Here is an 18,686-nt window from a genome sequence, read left to right as displayed (position 1 = left end):
ACAAAAGTTGCTTGCAACCTCCTCCTTCTTCTACAATTTTAAAAAAATGAGTCTTCCTCAGTATCTTGCCTATAATTGATGTTTATTGATCCTTTGAGTTATTGAGAGGGATGTGCAAGGGATGTTGATTGGCAGTTGACCGGTTGTTTAAAGACTACTCTTTACTAGGGGGCCCTGAGTTGCCAAGTGGTCTAAAGTGCTCACTGTTACGGATCACTGCCATCCCACCTCTGTCTGCGTAGGTTCGAGTCTCCGGCTCGGCCACTGTGGTTACATGAGAAAGCTTGCCAGTAGCTTCTCATAGGTCGGTGGTTCTTTCTGGGGATTTCCAGGATTCTGCATCCACCATTTATACTGGCTGCCATGTATAGCTTATCTTTTGCTGAAAAATGGCGTTAAAGCCTACAACAACAAGAAGATTCTACTAGATATGAAGGGGGGCATGTGATTGTGTCTGCACTGCTACAGAATGCTATTTTATAAGAGGTTTTATCTATTTGTCAATATATATATATAATTTGGGTGATTATCAAGGAGGTGACTTGTTTGGATTTGGTCTGTATGACCTTTCCCATTAGCTTACCACTTTCTGTTTGAAAATGCAAACCTTAACTGCATTCTAAAATTAGAAATGTCACTATATTTTTTGCATGCCCTCCAACTTGTTTGTAGTAGGCATTGTTTGGGATCCTCTGGCAACAGTCAAGTTGGAAATTAGAAATTGATGAATGAAATGAAAGTTTTGTGCATCTTTTATAGCATTGATGCATTTTGTTTTAAAACTTTTTGAAGGGTTGGGTAGAAATAAACAGGAGGGTGTGCAAATACTATAGATCTTATTTTAAAACAGGTTCTACTGATTAAAGGTCCAATATGGACTGATAGTTATTGCATAGGAGAGTCATTCACTAAATGAACTGATAGGTATTGCATAGAAGTCATTCACTAAATGAACTGATAGGTATTTCATAGAAGAGTCATTCACAAAATGAACTGATAGGTATTGCATAGAAGAGTCATTCACTAAATGAACTGATAGGTATTGCATAGAAGAGTCATTCACTAAATGAACTGATAGGTATTGCATAGAAGAGTCATTCACTAAATGAACTGATAGGTATTGCATAGAAGTCATTCACTAAATGAACTGATAGGTATTTCATAGAAGAGTCATTCACAAAATGAACTGATAGGTATTGCATAGAAGAGTCATTCACCAAATGAACTGATAGGTATTGCATAGAAGAGTCATTCACTAAATGAATTGATAGGTATTGCATAGAAGAGTCATTCACTAAATGAACTGATAGGTATTGCATAGAAGAGTCATTCACTAAATGAACTGATAGGTATTGCATAGAAGAGTCATTCACTAAATGAATTGATAGGTATTGCATAGAAGAGTCATTCACTAAATGAATTGATAGGTATTGCATATGAGAGTCATTCACTAAATGAACTGATAGGTATTGCATAGGAGAGTCGTTCACTAAATGAACTGATAGGTATTGCATAGAAGAGTCATTCACTAAATGAACTGATAGGTATTGCATAGAAGAGTCATTCACTACATGAACTGATAGGTATTGCGTAGAAGAGTCATTCACTAACTGAACTGATAGGTATTGCATAGAAGAGTCATTCACTAAATGAATTGATAGGTATTGCATAGAAGAGTCATTCACTAAATGAACTGATAGGTATTGCATAGGAGAGTCATTCACTAAATGAACTGATAGGTATTTCATAGGAGAGTCATTCACTAAATGAATTGATAGGTATTGCATAGGAGAGTCATTCACTAAATGAACTGATAGGTATTGCATAGGAGTCATTCACTAAATGAACTGATAGGTATTTCATAGGAGAATTGTTCACTATCAGGCTTAAAGTTTTCTTCTTTCTATTGCAGGCATTTTCCTCATCACGGCTGTTTATCTTCACAGGAAAAGCACCTACAAAGGTATTGAATTGTGTATGAGCATACATGCGCAAAATATATGCATATTAACTCAATGACACTTGGTGAATACTTTATGTGTAATGAGGTTGTACCCAACTTACAAGCTCTGCAGCATCAAGGGCATTTAAGATACACCAAAGTGGGTGGTATTACAAAAAATCAGACGTATAGCTCTACAATGATACCAGATAATTTGGACTTTCTACTCGCATTACAAAATACATTGGAAAAAACATTACTTCTGATACCTAATTTTTTTTTACACCAAAACTTTCCAGTTGTTGGAACCAAATTTTGTGTCCAGATTTAGACTGTTTGGCCTGAGATCCAAGGCAGACTGGTCTAAACTGCACACAGACAGGCGAATCTTTTGCAAAAAGTAGGATAAGTTTGAGATTTGGAGTAAAACTTGGCCAGGATATGAAAATGATGATTCCAATAAGCGATTTGAAAAAACCGTCCAACTTCTAATCTTCTTCTGTACATGTGTTACAAAAGAGCCATTAAAAAATATAATTCTAACACAACTGTCCATCTGGCTGAATGAAAACGTCTTTTAAGCATACATAGTTGAGTGTAGAGGTAACCTTTCAAATGCGCTTCCTACTCCCATTTCAGACAAAAATGACAAAAATCTCCAGGGGTTAATGAGTTAATAGATTTTACTGTAATTCACTTTGAATTGAATCATCTACATCAGTGTATACCTTATATACGTTTGTACAAGCCAACCCAGTTTCAAGTTGTTCTTGTTGAAATATGCTAAAATTAGTGAGAGTATATATATTGCCATAAATATATCTGAAAGACAGACGACTAGTTTTATAGTTGTTTCTTGTACACACACACACACACACATATATATATATATATATATATATATATATATATATATATATATATATATATATATATATATATATATATATATATAGTTCATCATTTTTCTTTTCTATTTGGACTTTGAAGTGACAAGAATTTTTTTGATTTGACAAGAAATACATGATTTTATTTTGATATGACAATACATGATTTAGTTTTGATGTTACAAGAAATACATGATTTTGTTTTGATGTGACAAAAATCGTGATTTAATATTTATGTGAAAAAATACATGATTTGGTTCTAAGAAACATTCTCAGCATATGTTTCAAATTTCTTCCATGTAAAACAATTAGTTTGATCCTTTCTTAGATGTATAGTAAGTCTGTTTTTTTCATCAACTCCCAATTTGAATAATTAAAAGTTTTTTAAACAAAGAAAAATCTCAGTTTCTAAGTGAGTATGTATGGTAAGTGGCAACTTTTAAGTGACTTTGTATAGAAATATTGACTACTTATGTTAATTATTAGACATATCTTGCTTGGTGTGCATAATGTGGCTACATAGAATATATCGACATTTTTTGATAGATATACAGAAATATTTCACGAGTGGAGACATTGTATTGATGCAGTTGGCAAAGCCACAAGTGAAGTGGAAACATATATTGTCACAAGTGGCAAAGCCACAAGTGAAGTGGAAACATTGTATTATATTGTCATAAGTGGCAAGCAAACAAATGATGATACAGAATATTTCCACTTCATTGGTGAAATATTTCCGTATACTCAAAAAATGTAGATTTTTTTAATTTTACATATTTTAAAGGCAAAAATAAAATCTACATGTATTGGCATGGGTTTTCTCCATACATTGAGATTTATAACTATATTACTACATTGATGAAAAAGAAGTTCTTATATTTTTAAATACTTTTGGGATAGCAACATTTTACAAACTTGGCTTTTACATACCATGCTTCAAAACTGTATTTTGTCAAAATAATGACTATTCATACAAAAATGAAGACATTTTTGTTAACACATATGATAGTGTTGGGAGTGGGGTGACTAGAAACATATCAGTTGTATTTAACAGATATTAGAGCATAACTTGTGTAAACAAAAGATTTTAATGAGATGATTGTGAGTTTACTTGTTAAGTATTTTTGTTCTTCAGTTTGTTTATTTCTACATTCAAATGTTAAAAATATTGTGACCTTGACAAGTTCTCAGTCTGTCTTGGTACCAGATGCTGGATCCAGTTTTCAGTTGTCACTTACTTTTGGTCAGCAATCAACACAAATCAATGGCTGATTTATCCATTGTTTTCATACACAATTATGGTCAAGTTAAAATTGCTACTTTCAACAATTAATTACTTGTTTTAATCACAAAGTTTTTGGGGGTCCCCAAGTGGTCGAGTGGTCTAAAGTGCTCTCCATTACGGATCACTGCCATCTCACCTCTGTCTGCGTCGGTTCAAGTCTCGGATTCAGCCAATGTGGGTATTTGAGAAAGCTTGCCAGTAGCTTCTTGTGGGTCGGTGGTTCTTTCTGGGGTTTTTCCTGGTTCTTCCTCCACCATTACTACTGGCTGCTATATATAACCTATTGTGTGCTGAAAAATGGCGTTAAACCCCACAACAACAACAACAAAGTTTTTCAAAACAATTTGTACTGTTTGTCATATAGTATTACATTTATGCAGTACTGTATGGGTAACATGTAGCAGCAGGCCACTGACAGTTTCCATGACTGGTGTAGAAAACTAATTATAAAAGAAGTTAAAAAGTCTACTTTTTGCATGTTGGAATTTATTTTTAGGCATTTCTTTCTAGCATGTCATTGATTGCATAAATATACACTAGAAGGTCTACAGCTGACACATTTGAAGATCTGCATATAATAATGTGGGGGGAGAGAGAGAGGGAGGGAGGGAGAGAGAAAGAGATTTAATGTGGGAATACAGGTCTAAATAACACACACATAAATGAAAAAAGAAAGTAGTTCCACAAGTGATGTCACCACTGTGGCAGTAAATGTGATACACCTGTTAGTCACTGTGGCAGTATCATTTTCTCCCACTGATATATTTCAAAAGCTTACTGTGAAATATATAATATTGTAGATCTGTCTAGAATCACGTAAGACAAGATAAATAAGATTTTGTTTCTTTAGTCTTGTTTAAGCAAAATTGCTATGCATTAATAATTTCAGACTTTAATAAATTTTACAAACTTATTTTGCAATTGACTTTCCCTTGTCTTTATATCACAAAATTATAAAGTTATTTTTAAAAATTTCCTGGAAAAATTATTTTTTTCTTTTTTTTCCCCAAGGTTGAACACAGCATCCATTATCTAGATATACAGTCAGTAGAGAGCAAGAAGCCAAGCCAGGTAAGCATGAAATTGTTTTTATGACTTGCATGACCATTATCATTATAATATGATTATTATTCCTATTTTTGTGTCGGATATTACTGTGGCAAGGATGGGACAATGGCATGGATGGGACAGTGGATAAGAGATCATTGACATGTTTTACATACAGTATAGTTACAGATATGAGGGGGCCCCGAGTGGCCGAGTGGTCCAAAGCGCTCTCCATTACGGATCACTGCCATCTCACCTCTGTCTGCGTGGGTTCGATTCTAGGATTCGGCTAACGTGGGTATGTGAGAAAGCTTGCCAGTAGCTTCTCGTGGGTCGGTGGTTCTTCCCGGGGGTTTCCCGGGTTCTTCCTCCACCATTAATACTGGCCGCCATGCATAGCCGATCGTGTGCTGAAATATGGCGTTAAACCCTAAAACAACAACAACAGATATGAGAAGTGCTGCATGTTTAAATTTTTTATTTGCATTTTCCATTATGATTCCCCTGGCAGTGTTCAAAGGCTTCTGGGATATAGTCCATCAACTGGTCATCTGTCAATTTCATTATCTTTAAAAGCACATGGTGGAAATGCACCAAACTTTGTAATACTTTATTAAATTTCCTTGTAACCACCTGCAAGAGGAATTTTATTCCTGGCTCTTGCTCTTGGGGTCTCTGGGAGTGGGTTGTAGGTTAATGCTGTTCTTGGCTTCATGCCCTTGGGTTCCCTAGGAGTGGGTTGAAAGTTGAATGCTATTCTTGGCTTCCTGGTCTTGTGGTCCCAGTGAGTGGGTTGAAGGCAGAATTTTATTCTTGGCTCATGCTCTTGGGGTCCCTGGGAGTGGGCTGAAGGTTGAATGTTAATCTTGGGGTCCTTGGGAGTGGATTGTACATTGGATGTACAAAATATTTCAATTATAATGACACTTTCAAATATTTTATTTAAACCAAACTTTATACTGTGAATTTACTGGTTTTTGTGTGGTATCAAATTTCATGGATTTCATGAATACTTAAACCTTAAAGGGTCATTTGTTTTTGGTAAAATCGTGACAATTTCTGCTCATGAAAATTAATGCACAGTATATTCAGTCGAAGCATAAAGATGCATCATACATATAACTGATTTTGTCGAATTTCCCCTGGGTCACTGTTTCCAGGTGAGGATTAGTACATGATATTGGTGTTTTTTGTTAAAATGTAGGTAAATGTATGAGGATTTGTGATTGCGACCAGTTGCATTTGCTTTAGTTTAAAGTTTTCAAGGTTGCAGGCAAGAGAAGGCTTAACACCAAGGCAAAGAAAATCATTTGAATGATGCCAGGGTTCAGATGATTACATTTCAAATTTATCAAATTCAGAGCATTAGATAAGCTGTGTATTAGCATATTTTACGAAGATAGATTGACCGTGCGTGTGATTTGGAATTTTAACATAGCTTTAAAAAAATTTCAGTCATATTGCTACAATGTCTGCAGTGTGACAGTTTATAGTGATGTCTAGAACTGGGGAATCATGTTGCAGACACATAGAATGATGTCCCACCCAGTCACATTATTCTGACACCAGGCCGACCAGTCCTAAGACTAACTACGTTATGCTGAGCGCCTAGCGAGGCAGGTGTTAGTACCATTTTTATAAGTCTTTGGTATGACAGCGGGGGTTCGAACCCATGACATCCTGCATCTGAGGCAGATGCTCTAACCACTAGGCCACTGGAGCGGTCTGATAGATTGACTCAAAATGCTTCAAGAAATGTTTAAACGCATTTAAAATATCTAAAACAACTTCAGTTTAATCATTTAGTCTGACGTTTTTGAGTTTTTTGCACCTGCCCTAAGCACAGTCCGTGTTTTATGATGGCATATTCACCAAATATAGAATAATGCTATCTGTATGAATTTTGTACAAATGTTAATGATAGTTTATGGTCAGTTTGAGAACACTTAATCAAACAGAGCCATATAATTGAATGCACATTGAATTAGTCATGATCACTAAGCTATTTGGTGCATTCAAGACAGAAAGCTCAGTCAAATTGTAAAAGTAACACAATTCCAATCCATTGAGGGGCTCAGGGTGGCCAAATGGTCGAAGATGCTTTCCTTTACACATTACTGACATCTCACATCTGTCAGGGTACAAGTCTTGGCTTGGCCAAAAAGGGTATGTGGGAAAGATTGCCAGTAGCTTCTCATGGGTTCGTGGTTCTTCCCTGGTCTTCCTGGGTTTTTCCTCCACAAAACATATTGGCCTCCATATATAGCCCCCAAAAATGACATTAAAACCACAAAACCAATCCAAATCCAATCCAGGGGTAAAAAATATATAATTTTTGAAACACTTATCTCATGCCCTAATTATAGTTTTGCAGTACAGTCCATGCCCCACATATAAGGCCACCCTTTCATCAGCAGGACAGTGGCCTTGTAAGAGGGGTGACCTTTCAAGAGGCACATCATTGGAGAGAGTAATAACAATTACATTTAAAGTAAGAAATGGAATAACATTTTAAATGTTTAATACAATGACTTGAGCTTTTGTCATCTTGATAGTTATCGGAGGTAGTAAGCCAGTAATTATCAAAGTGACAAGACCTTATATAACACAACAGTAAGGATACTTGGATTATTTAGAATCAATTAAAGTTAGGTACTTCTATCAGCATGTTGGAACAAATATTTATGTGATTTCCATCTGTCAGTCTCATTATATGTCAGCTTGTATGGGATAAATTTGATATCTTTGGCACAAATAAACCGGCCACTGGTCATGCTAGAGGGGTGGCCATCTTAAAGAGGTAATTTTGAACACAAACTCATTTATTTAGAGAAATAACAACATCAAAAAAATTTATTTTTAGCTTTTCGGTTTGTAGATTTGGAAAACTTGTAGGAAAGGCTTTTGTTTGTTGTCCGAAATCTGTCATCTGTTGTCCATAATCTGTCCATCCATTAGCACAGGTTTGTTATTGCTGCTCTTCCAAAGCTACTTGTAGGATCTCTGTGAAACTTTACATACACATTCATCCTAAGGTCCAAAATGGCCATCTCGTTGTCTGTCTTGAATATCTTGTTAAGTCTACCCCTTCTGAATTGGTGGTCATATCAACATCGTGTTTTACTGTAAGACTTAATATGATGCCCGATTGGTCCTAAATAAAAATAGTTTCAATCTAACATCCAGTATGGCCACTTTAGAAGCCATCTTGAAAATCTTAACATTGCTGTTTATGACTATAAACTCATATTGACAATCTTGAAAATCTTACTTCTGTTCCTCTTTAATAGATGGTCGTATAAACCGAATTTTCACTAAAAGACTTCCTATGACATCTAGTTGGTCCTAAATGAAAATGGTGCCAGTCTGACTTCTAACGTCTTGAAAACATGTTATCACTACATTTCCTGAACAAAAAGTTATATGGACATAGGGTATTCATCAAAGAGTTCTAAAAATGGTGCCACTTAAGTGCACATTGAATATAGTGAGATAAAGAAAAGAAAAGAAAGCACATCGGAAAGCCAGAATCAAAATAATTTAAATGATAACTATTGGTGCTATTCAGGATGTTTATTTCATGTATTTGCTTCTTATCCAGATGTTTCACAAATTTAAAATCTTCCTCAAAAGTGGTTTTAAATGATTTGACCAATTTTTTCTGTTTACAGTTGGTTCTGACAGTAGATGGGAAGCCTCTATCTTTCTACACCATGGAAGCAGAGACAGAGGAAGTGGACCACATGATTAGTCACATTGGCACTTCCTTAAAAACTACCTTTCCAGCATTTCCATTAGAGTATGCCTCTTTACTATTTTTACAAAATATCTTTTGTCATTCTTTGGTGAGTTGTTCACTTTTGTTGGAGCAGAGACAAGTTTGTGCTCAAAGGTATCAAGTTTTTCTAGAAAATGGGGACAAAGGTATGTACAGAGCATGTTCTGTACTGCTGTTATTCTTACATGGTCAGTATATAGGTATGTGAATTTTGTACCTTGTACCTAGAAATTGTACAGGAAAATCTGAAAGTACATGAAATATTCTGATAGATGAGTACAGCTGACATCACAAAAGTGTGTATACATCAAGCCATCCATAAATAGTTTATGTTGGTTTTCCATTTTATTCCCATGAATAAATGTGGTAAGAGGCTTATAATGTTTCCACTGCACAAACCCTAATCTGTATTAAGTACTTTTGATAGTACAGGTGTTTGCATTAAATTGGAGGTGGAGGTTAATGGAAAATACAAAACTGAGGCCCAGAGCTCAGTTTATGTCATTCATGTCTGGTTGTCTTGTTTTTGTAACAGCTATGGCATGTTCCTAAGCTTTATTGATTACCATATATACTGGATTATAAGTTAACTCTATTTGCACAAACCCGGAGTTGCTGTTGTGAAATGCACCAGCAGATGAGTTCTCTGCAGCTTGTTAGGAGTAATCTGTAGGTGTAGACCTTGATCTGCCAATGGATTATGCGGTGGCAGATCTGGGGCTATGTTGCTTACAGTTGAACTCGACTTGTAAGTGAGTATGTATGTGGTAGGTTACTACTTGCTAACAGGCATGTAGCAACCACCCAAGACTGTAGATATGCAGAACTAATATATCGGACAATTCCAGTGATTGCTTGAAAGCTAGATACTGTTCAAGGGACTATTTATTACAAAGTTTTATTTTTGCAAGCATAGCATACAATGGATGAATTACAAAATACTAACTGTTACATTTTTGTATATAATAAAGTCATAAATACCTTAAACTTTAAGACCTAAATATTCATGAGCAAAATAAATTGGCTTTCAAACATGGACCCAGTGTTGAGGTAAAAAGAAACTTAAACAGGCTGTATAACTTTACTCGAATAAAGTCATAATGAAAAAGGCCCATAGGACGTCCTCAGCCAAGCCAACTCCTTGAATTATAAATTTCATTGAGATGATGCTAAATAAATTAATTGATGCAGAGTTTGGTTGATGAAATAAAGTATCCACAGGAATTACCTGTAACAGTTTTGACTTTCCCAGTCTTTCCTTTTAATGCTTTTTTTAAAGCTTCTCTGAAGTGGAGATGTATTACCATGATGTTGGCATTGGTGTCCATACAAATAAAAGCATATTTGTGTACAACTATACAACCACACTGCATCTCAATGATGTTTTATCTCCATAAGCCTTAGCAGTTTCTAATGGGTTTCATAGCATGAACCCCCTAGAGAGGGGGTTGTGTGGCCAACTTTTGTACGTGTACAATATCTGTACAGTCTTGGTTAAATTTGTACATTTAGCTCAGGTTTTTGGTACCCTGTACACCTTCTGTTATACCTGAAATCATCAAACTTGGTGAGGGGATGTGTCTTGATGAGTAATAGACTGTTGTAACAAAAGTTAGTCACTGTGTCCCATATTTCACATTTCAGTGACTTTTGGTTAAATTTTGTGTAACTTAACCATCTTGGTAAGCTGAGCTGTTTCAGAACAACATACATTTTGAGCAAAAACCATATAACAGCTGCAGGACAAGATTGGAGTGAAACTGTTGACTGTGATGCACTTAAGATAAGATAAAAAGATAAGAATTCCTTAGTTCAGACTGCATTGTCCATACATCTAAATGAAACTATAACTGTAAAATAAAAGTATATTAAACATTAAAGATTATAGATATATTATGTAGAATTATAAAGACGTTTACAGCAATAGTCTTTATCCAGCAATGTTAAGAATTAAATTTTTTAAGAGATTTAAAGAATAAATTTATTCCATTTATCTATAATTTTAGGATTTAACAGAGATTCAAAGTACAAATACTTACTATGAAATATTCATGTCATCATTGGGAAAACATACTTTCTCATTACTTCTTCAAAACTGACTATGTTAGAAGCAATGTTCCCTCTTGGAAACTTAATAGAAAACGAAGACTTATTATAACCAATAACTAGTTTTTGCTGGAATTTATTGTGTAAAGTGAATTAACACTAAATATCAGCATAAATGATGAAAATGGAAAATGATAGATTTTTGTGGTATGTCTGTAGTTTACATTTTTACACTCGGTAAAGAAAATAAGACAGCAGAGATTTCAAATCCTTTGTAAAGTTTTTGTAAAAATATGGTCACAAACACTGATTTTTTTCTCGAAGTCCTGACTTTTTTAACTTGGTATCCTGATTTTCTAAATTTATTGTGTTTAACTTGCTCCCAGAAATTAATGCTGGTCTAAATAAAACATTTTGAGTATTAACATTTTCTACAATAGAATTAATTTTGCCTAAATAGTTGACAAATTCCACAAAATTTTTAACAACATCAGAAGGTAAATAGACATTTACAAAAGCAAGAGGAATCCGCTGTCTTAAAAGTGATGCCTACTAATCTGGGATCATTCAGGTGCTGTACTTCTATAATACTTGCAAAAGATCTACAGTATAATACCCTGACACCCAATAATTCTCGTTAGAAGATTCAATTGGAGTGAAAAAAATAACATAATTTTGTACAGGCTGCCAATAGACATGGGTAACATTATAACCCTGAAATTTGAACTTATTCTTAGATGCTGATATAGCCAAATGGTAAATATGGCTGCCTCCAATTAAATATGACTCAAGTTCAAATCCAGCAAGGCATGATTTATTGATTTCTTTTACTGTGCTATCTTATTTTGAATTGGGAAGGAGAATTATTAACCGTTTATATTTTCTTTGCAAATAATCACAAAACCCATCAGAACATAAATAGTAAACAGCTGTCATCACAAGGGATCCAGTAATAAATCAACTACTTCAAAATGTTATACAGTACATCTTGCTAACCAATACATAAATTTGCTTACTACAAGTGAATAACAAATATATTTTATTTTGTGGGTGAAAATCTTGTGTTTTTCACTCATGACTTCACCATTCAAGTAAATATTTATAACCTACATAAACAAACATTTTAATTCTCAAGCATTTCTATCTTCTGATTGTTTATTTGTATGAAAATGAGAAATATTTCAGTATTGAAAGAAACTTTTATATACAAAAACTATATTTTTAAAACTTTTATGGAATGAGTGTTTATAATAATATAAAAATATGAAAAATTGCAAAAAATTACTTTACCTTATTTATTATCTAAATAACGAAAAATATTAAATCACGCTTGTTTTTGCTTCTTCACGCTTTTTTTCCTTCTTTTTCATTGAAGGAAAATGAAATAGTTGTGTAGATAGATGTGTCCAAGTCAAGCAAATGAATGCATTGCATAAACTTTAATACTGCTGTTAAGTATTATGAACGAAGCAGGATGAATGAAATATGGAAGTACACCTATGATGCATCATGGCATGATGTGGTAAAATTGAACCGTTGATGCAGACAAAAAGTTATCCTTTCCCATAGTTAAAGTAGTTTTGAGAGAATGTGTAGCGATGACAGCCATCAGTGACTGATTATTCAGTAGCTAGGTATTTTGTATTTTTCATGGAATGAAATTATGTAAAATATTAGTGAGAAATTTGCCAGTGAGTTGGCCTGATGTATAAATAATAGTAGACATTAATATTTTACGTTATTATTTTTGGCAGTTAAGAACATATTATGAATTAAATTTGTGAAGAAGTTCAGGATTCTGTATTCTGGAACATTCTAATCCTTGTAACAATCCCTTTATTGTGGCCACAAATTCCATCAACGTATCTTTCAGAAGGGTGATCAGCAAAATAGAAGTTCATCCACCTGAGCGACTGCGGCTCCTGAATGACATGGTGCGGAATATTGAGAAGAAGGAAATGGGTCCATGTGGAAACTTTTCAGTGATGTACACCTGCATGTGTGACTATCATAATCTGCCCTACAGAGAGGAGGTGTCTTGGGTAAGATGGTATTTGCAGGGTCCAACAAGGGCTACCAGAATTTGGTTACGAAATGTTGATTAATTTTGCATTTTCTTCAAATATGTTACATGATCATAATAAGCCTGAGAATCCTTTGCCTATGGGGTTTACCCAGTGCAAAAGTGGACATCAATCTGATAGCAGACATCATTGTCCTAGTTTGCTTATTAATGAGGCCATTGCAATGATAATATTGTCCCAATGTTGGCAATGATAATGTCCCAATGTTGCCAATGATAATATTGTCCCATTGTTGGCATTGATAATGTTGTCCCTATGTTATCTGGAACTTTGCTCCTTGGAACAGACATTGCACATGAGGTCTCATCTCAGGAAAGGGGAGAATCTAACTTGGATTATGTTGGGTGGTCCCTGGCAGGGACAACCTGCAAATTGATGTTTGTACCGACACAAGCACAATGGACTGGGATGCACATCTTCTATCATTCCAGGAGGACAGTGGCTCACTCAGGATTGTCTATTACACATCAGTATTCTAGAGATGAAAGCCATACAGAAAGCATTCCATTGGTGTTAGGAGAATCTAAATAGAAAGGGCATTCTCATTCTGTTGAACAACTCTTCTGTGATGAATTATATCAGAAGGCAAGGGGAAATGAAGTCCCCCGACCTTTGTGATCTTCTTTGGTAATTTCTAAGCTGGTTTCTTCAACAACAAATCAGTGGACAAGTTCATCATATTCCAGGCTGATTAACAGACTCACTGTCCTAGAAGAATCGACTACTACAAGTAGAATGGTTGCTTCACCCCTGTGTTTGCTTGCATATATGCCTGCTGGGATTGACTGCTGGCTGATCTATTGGCAAGAAGTGGGATACAAAATTCCCAACCTTTGTATCACCAGCCCTGGATATGATGGGAAATCTACAGGAAATGAAGATATTTCCTCACTTGCCCAAGCAACCTGTTGAACATGCACATCATGATCATGTTAAACAAGTCCTCAGGAACAAACAGTTCTCATTGAGTGTTGGGCAGAATTACTCTAGTAAGACAGCCTTCCACTTTGAAATTGTCAGAGGCAAATAGAGAAATTTTGCAGTGGGTGTGAACACATTGCACCACTGAACACATCATTTCCTTCCTCATGGAGATAACTTCTACCATGGCTTTGGTGAGAAACAGTTGGCACCAATCATAGTTAAAGGCTACTGTTGTATGATATCCAACATGCCATGTCATCATGGAAGAGAGATGATCCGAACAAAACAAAGACCTGTCCAACCTGCTGTCAGATTTTGAATTCATACATCCAAAAGCTTTGACTTTGTGTCCAATGTGGAATCAATCATGGGTGCTAACAAGAAGACACTTTTTGAACCACTCTTTGGGGCTTCATTGGTTCACCTCTTATATGAGACCTGCTTCCTACTTGCATTAGCAATGAAGTGAAATACATGCTCCATCAGTTGACCCAAACTATTTGCAGTTACAACAAAACGGGTCAATATCACCCATGACAGTCCCTGGTTTCATTGCCAAGAACAGGCTCCATTTCATGGGGAATCAGACTTTTGTGGTGAAATCACTTTTTTACTCTATACACTTCATCTCAAGGCCATCTTCAGGACCCAGTGTGAACTAACTCTGAAGAGGTACTTGAAAAGGACCAAACCAGTGGTCCTAAGGAGATCTTGCCTTTTCTTGTCCCTCAGAGAGTGAAAGGATGACATCTAGCACAGGCACTTTAGTCCAGGGTAAAATATCAGGAAATAACCCCAGAACAAATGAATTTGCTATGCATTTCAGCTCAGGAAGTTAGGGCATTGCATTTTAGCGAAACTGTTCCATAACTGACATTTTCCATGCCTTGAGGTTAGAGTCCACTTTCTCCAGCTTTTGTCTCAGACTCGGCTGGACCTGGTAGACTTAAAGCTTTGGTGAACAGGTTGTTTGACAGCTTCATAAGGAGGCAGCTTCATGACTTTGCTGGATTTGTGGAAGGGAAAAATCGTTGTTTTTGAAGCTGCACCCAAATATATGAAGGCTATTCTCCCGTTGGGTTATCTGGAAACAGGGTCACATACCTTTGCAGGCTGGAGATGGCCTCTCCAGGGTAAGGGGATGTAAATCCTCTACCTGTATTTGAAGTAGAAATATAGTTTTTCTAGTAAAATATGTTTCTTCAATAATACTTACTGATTATAAATAAGTACACCCTCCCGACCACTCCAGTGGCCTAGTGGTTAGAACATCCACCTTTAATGGGGGAGGTCATAGGTTCGAACCCCAGCCAAATCATACCAAAGACTAGAATTAGTACTGGTCGGCCTGGTGTCAAGATAATGTGACTGGGTGGGACATCATGCTACATGCCTGTGGCATGATGCCCTAGTGCTAGACATCATTATAAACTACCACACTGCAGACATTGTAGTGATATGACTGCAAAAATGTTAAAGCTACATTAAAAATCCAAATCACACACACACACACGCACATACACCCTCCCAGCTTCCATGTAGTTACATCCATATGGAGAGTATGCCATCCAATGTAGTTGTGACTGAAGTACTCATGGGATTTGGTACCAGTCCCTGTATCAAGGGTAGGTCACTCTAACTGCCACCTAGGTGGTTAGATAAATGTTAGGTTTACTGCTAAAATGTTTTATACTGGGAGGGCAGGATTTGCCATTTAGTAGCAGTTCTCCTAAGGTATTATGATCATGTAAGGTATTACTGAAGGTACATATTTACTAGAAAAAATTGGTTTCTCAAATGAAAACTTTAAAAATATTTCACATAAGAGTGCAGTTGTTAAGGGCTAGTCCAGTAAAATACATGTATACCCAAGGAAGGCACTTTTAATTTGGAGTAGTTACCAATAGATACTATTTAGAAGTTTGTATTGTAGTCATATGAGTAATCAGAGTATATATATATTTTTGAAAGTTGCTTGTATACCATGTTTACTTCAAAATATTCAGATCAATCAAAAGGGTTGAATTTATACATTTTAGTTTAATATTTTCTGGTCTGGAGTGATATTACATAAAGTGTTTGGTATAGTGAGCCCTGGTGCTGGTAGCTATGAACCGTTGCATGATTTGTTTTTGGGATTGGAATCCAGACCACATGTATAAAGCAAGCATGTTTGAAGTGCACTAACTGGACCACCTTTAATTTTGTAATGGAAGTCAGTAATGCTGGTTCTACTGTTACAGAATGAGTTTTATAAGCACAGTGTTAGTGGAGCTGGAAAAATAAAACTGTTTTGTTGTTGTTGTTGTTGTGGGGTTTAACACCATTTTTCAGCACACGATAGGCTATACATGGCGACCAGTATTAATGGTGGAGGAAGAACCCGGGAAAATCCCGGAAAGAACCACCGACCCACGAGAAGCTACTGGCAAGCTTTCTCACATACCCACATTGAAACTGTTTTGATAAAACAACTGAATCATCAAATATATCATCATCATCATCACACCTTGGGAATTTTTTTCTCCAAAATTCTTTAAAAAAATTTGCTAATCTCAGTTGAATTGAAGCCTCAATTCCATTTAATGAAAAGTTTATATCTATCATAGTATGTCAAAGATACAGTGTTGGTAAAATAGATGAAAAGTGTTTGGGATCAGCTAGAGATGCTGCATACTCAATCTGTGATTTCTTTTACTTACTTTATGATGTCTGTACATTCCAGGATGTAGACACAATTTACCTGTCCCAGGATTCTAGAGAATTGTGCCTCAGGGACTTTGACCATTTGCATTCAAAGTAGGTATAGATCAGCTAAATTTATTGTGTTATTGACCAATAACTTTTCAGTGTCATTGTTTATGATTGTGCACTGTGGTATCATTATTTTCATGTGTGTCAGTTTTCATTATATTCTGTTGAAAGAAGCATGAAATAAAAATGAAAGACCTTCAAGCAACTTTTAAATTCATGGATGTGCTTAGGGCCTTAATTTCCTTGAATGGTGGAACACCTTTTCTTCAGTGGGTCTTGAAATTCATAGCTTTGAAACAAACAAAAAATCTTGGCAAATTTTACACTAGATGTGTGGATGAAAAAATAAGTCCTGAAATGATTTTGCAAACATAAGAATTAACTACTGAAGGCAGAAAATAAAATCGTCATTTTGACCAAGTGGTTACTTTCACTCTGTATTGATATATTGGGGGGGGGGGGTTGGGTGTATTATTTTTATTGGTTTCACAAAAATGTATATTTTCATTGGTACATAAATTCATTTAGCTGTCCACAGAAATGGAATTTACAGATATAACATTTCACAGTGGGTATTTATATTTATACTTTATAACAGCTGCAAACTTTGCAAGAAGCAATACAATGAATATAAGAGAATCAACAGGCAGGCCGCAATATTTCCATGTTAACACCCTAAAGTCCAAATTGTTTTCCTGGATTTCAAGTTTATTTGATGTATCCTGGAAAAATCTGATTATGTGATACATAGATTCTGTCAGCATATTCTGATTTATGGTCCTTTTTCTGTGTCATATTCACCAGAATCTTCTTATTAATCTGGAACGGCTCTGGTGGCTTAGTGGTTAGAGCATCCGCCTTGGAAGCGGGAGGTCATGGGTTCAAACCCCAGATGAGTCATACCAAAGACTTACAAAAATGGTACTTACAGCTGCCTCGCTAAGCGCTCAGCATTAAAAGGTTAGTGTTAGAACTGGTCAGCCTGGTGTTGGAATAATGTGACTGGGTACGACATCATGCTAAATGTCTGCGGCATGATGTCCCAGTGCTAGACATCACTATAAACTGTCACACTGCAGACATTGTAGCGATATGACTGATTCTTTTTTAAAACTACGTTTAAAATCCTAATGACACACACACTCTAATTAATCTGGAAGAGTCTACTTTTCTTAATGGCATTGAACCAAATTTAATATGAATCTGCATCTCAATAAACTCTTGATTGACAATCAGTCCATTTTTCAAGCTGTAACTGAGTTATTTCCCTTGTCTGACGTAAATTATACCAGATTGTAATATGTTACCATTTACAGTGTTTTCAGAAGAAAGCTAACTGAATTATGTGTATATATCCAAATTTTCTGAGATTAGGGAAATGAAGAATGTCTTTGATACTTTAACAATTTGCACACTAAAATAAATGACATTGCTGCAGTCTAAATTGATAAATCTCTCTGCACCTTTCAAACAAATTACTGAAACTAAATCAATTCAGATTTTTGAATGTAACGTATAGTTCATTGGTCTTTGTTGCATACTAGTTTTTGAATATTCTGTAAGAATTGTACAAAATTCTAACAGCTTTGCCTTTGTCTCTTATCACTGTATGTTTTCATATATTGGGAAGCTTTTATCCTCCTGAAGTTTTTTGTCCACTTCTTTAGTTTTACATTTTAAAACCTTATTTGTAATCGGCATTATTGTGTGTGATTTTGCATTTTAACATAACTGTAAAAAAAATTAAGTCATATCACTACGGTCTCTGCAGTGTGGCAGTTTATAGTGTATGTGTTTGTGTTTGAGTTTTAACTTAGCTTTAAAAAAAATTCATTTATATTGCTACGATGTCTGCAGTGTGACAGTTTATAGTGATGTCTAGAACTGGGGCATCATGCCGCAGACAAGTAGCATGATGTCCCATCCAGTCATCATGCCG

General features: G+C 35.5%; 1 protein-coding gene across 9 annotated transcripts in view; it reads left to right on the top strand.

The window, feature by feature from the left end:
* LOC149780321 (F-actin-uncapping protein LRRC16A-like) overlaps window positions 1-18,686 on the top strand; it is a 241,386-nt gene that overhangs the window by 42,906 nt on the left and 179,794 nt on the right. For all 9 annotated transcript variants that reach the window (XM_089937166.1, XM_089937165.1, XM_089937168.1 and 6 more), the window contains exons 3-7: window positions 1,913-1,963; window positions 5,126-5,185; window positions 8,833-8,960; window positions 12,859-13,027; window positions 16,719-16,792. In XM_089937166.1, the coding sequence (XP_089793292.1) occupies window positions 1,913-1,963; window positions 5,126-5,185; window positions 8,833-8,960; window positions 12,859-13,027; window positions 16,719-16,792 (482 nt within the window). The remainder of the gene's footprint in view (window positions 1-1,912; window positions 1,964-5,125; window positions 5,186-8,832; window positions 8,961-12,858; window positions 13,028-16,718; window positions 16,793-18,686) is intronic.

The sequence above is a fragment of the Sinohyriopsis cumingii genome, chromosome 16, assembly GCF_028554795.1.
Source record: "Sinohyriopsis cumingii isolate HCF-2022 chromosome 16, ASM2855479v2, whole genome shotgun sequence".
NCBI lineage: Eukaryota > Metazoa > Mollusca > Bivalvia > Unionida > Unionidae > Sinohyriopsis > Sinohyriopsis cumingii.
The sequence above is the reverse complement of the archived record's forward strand: the minus strand, read 5'-3'. Positions and strand labels throughout refer to the sequence as shown.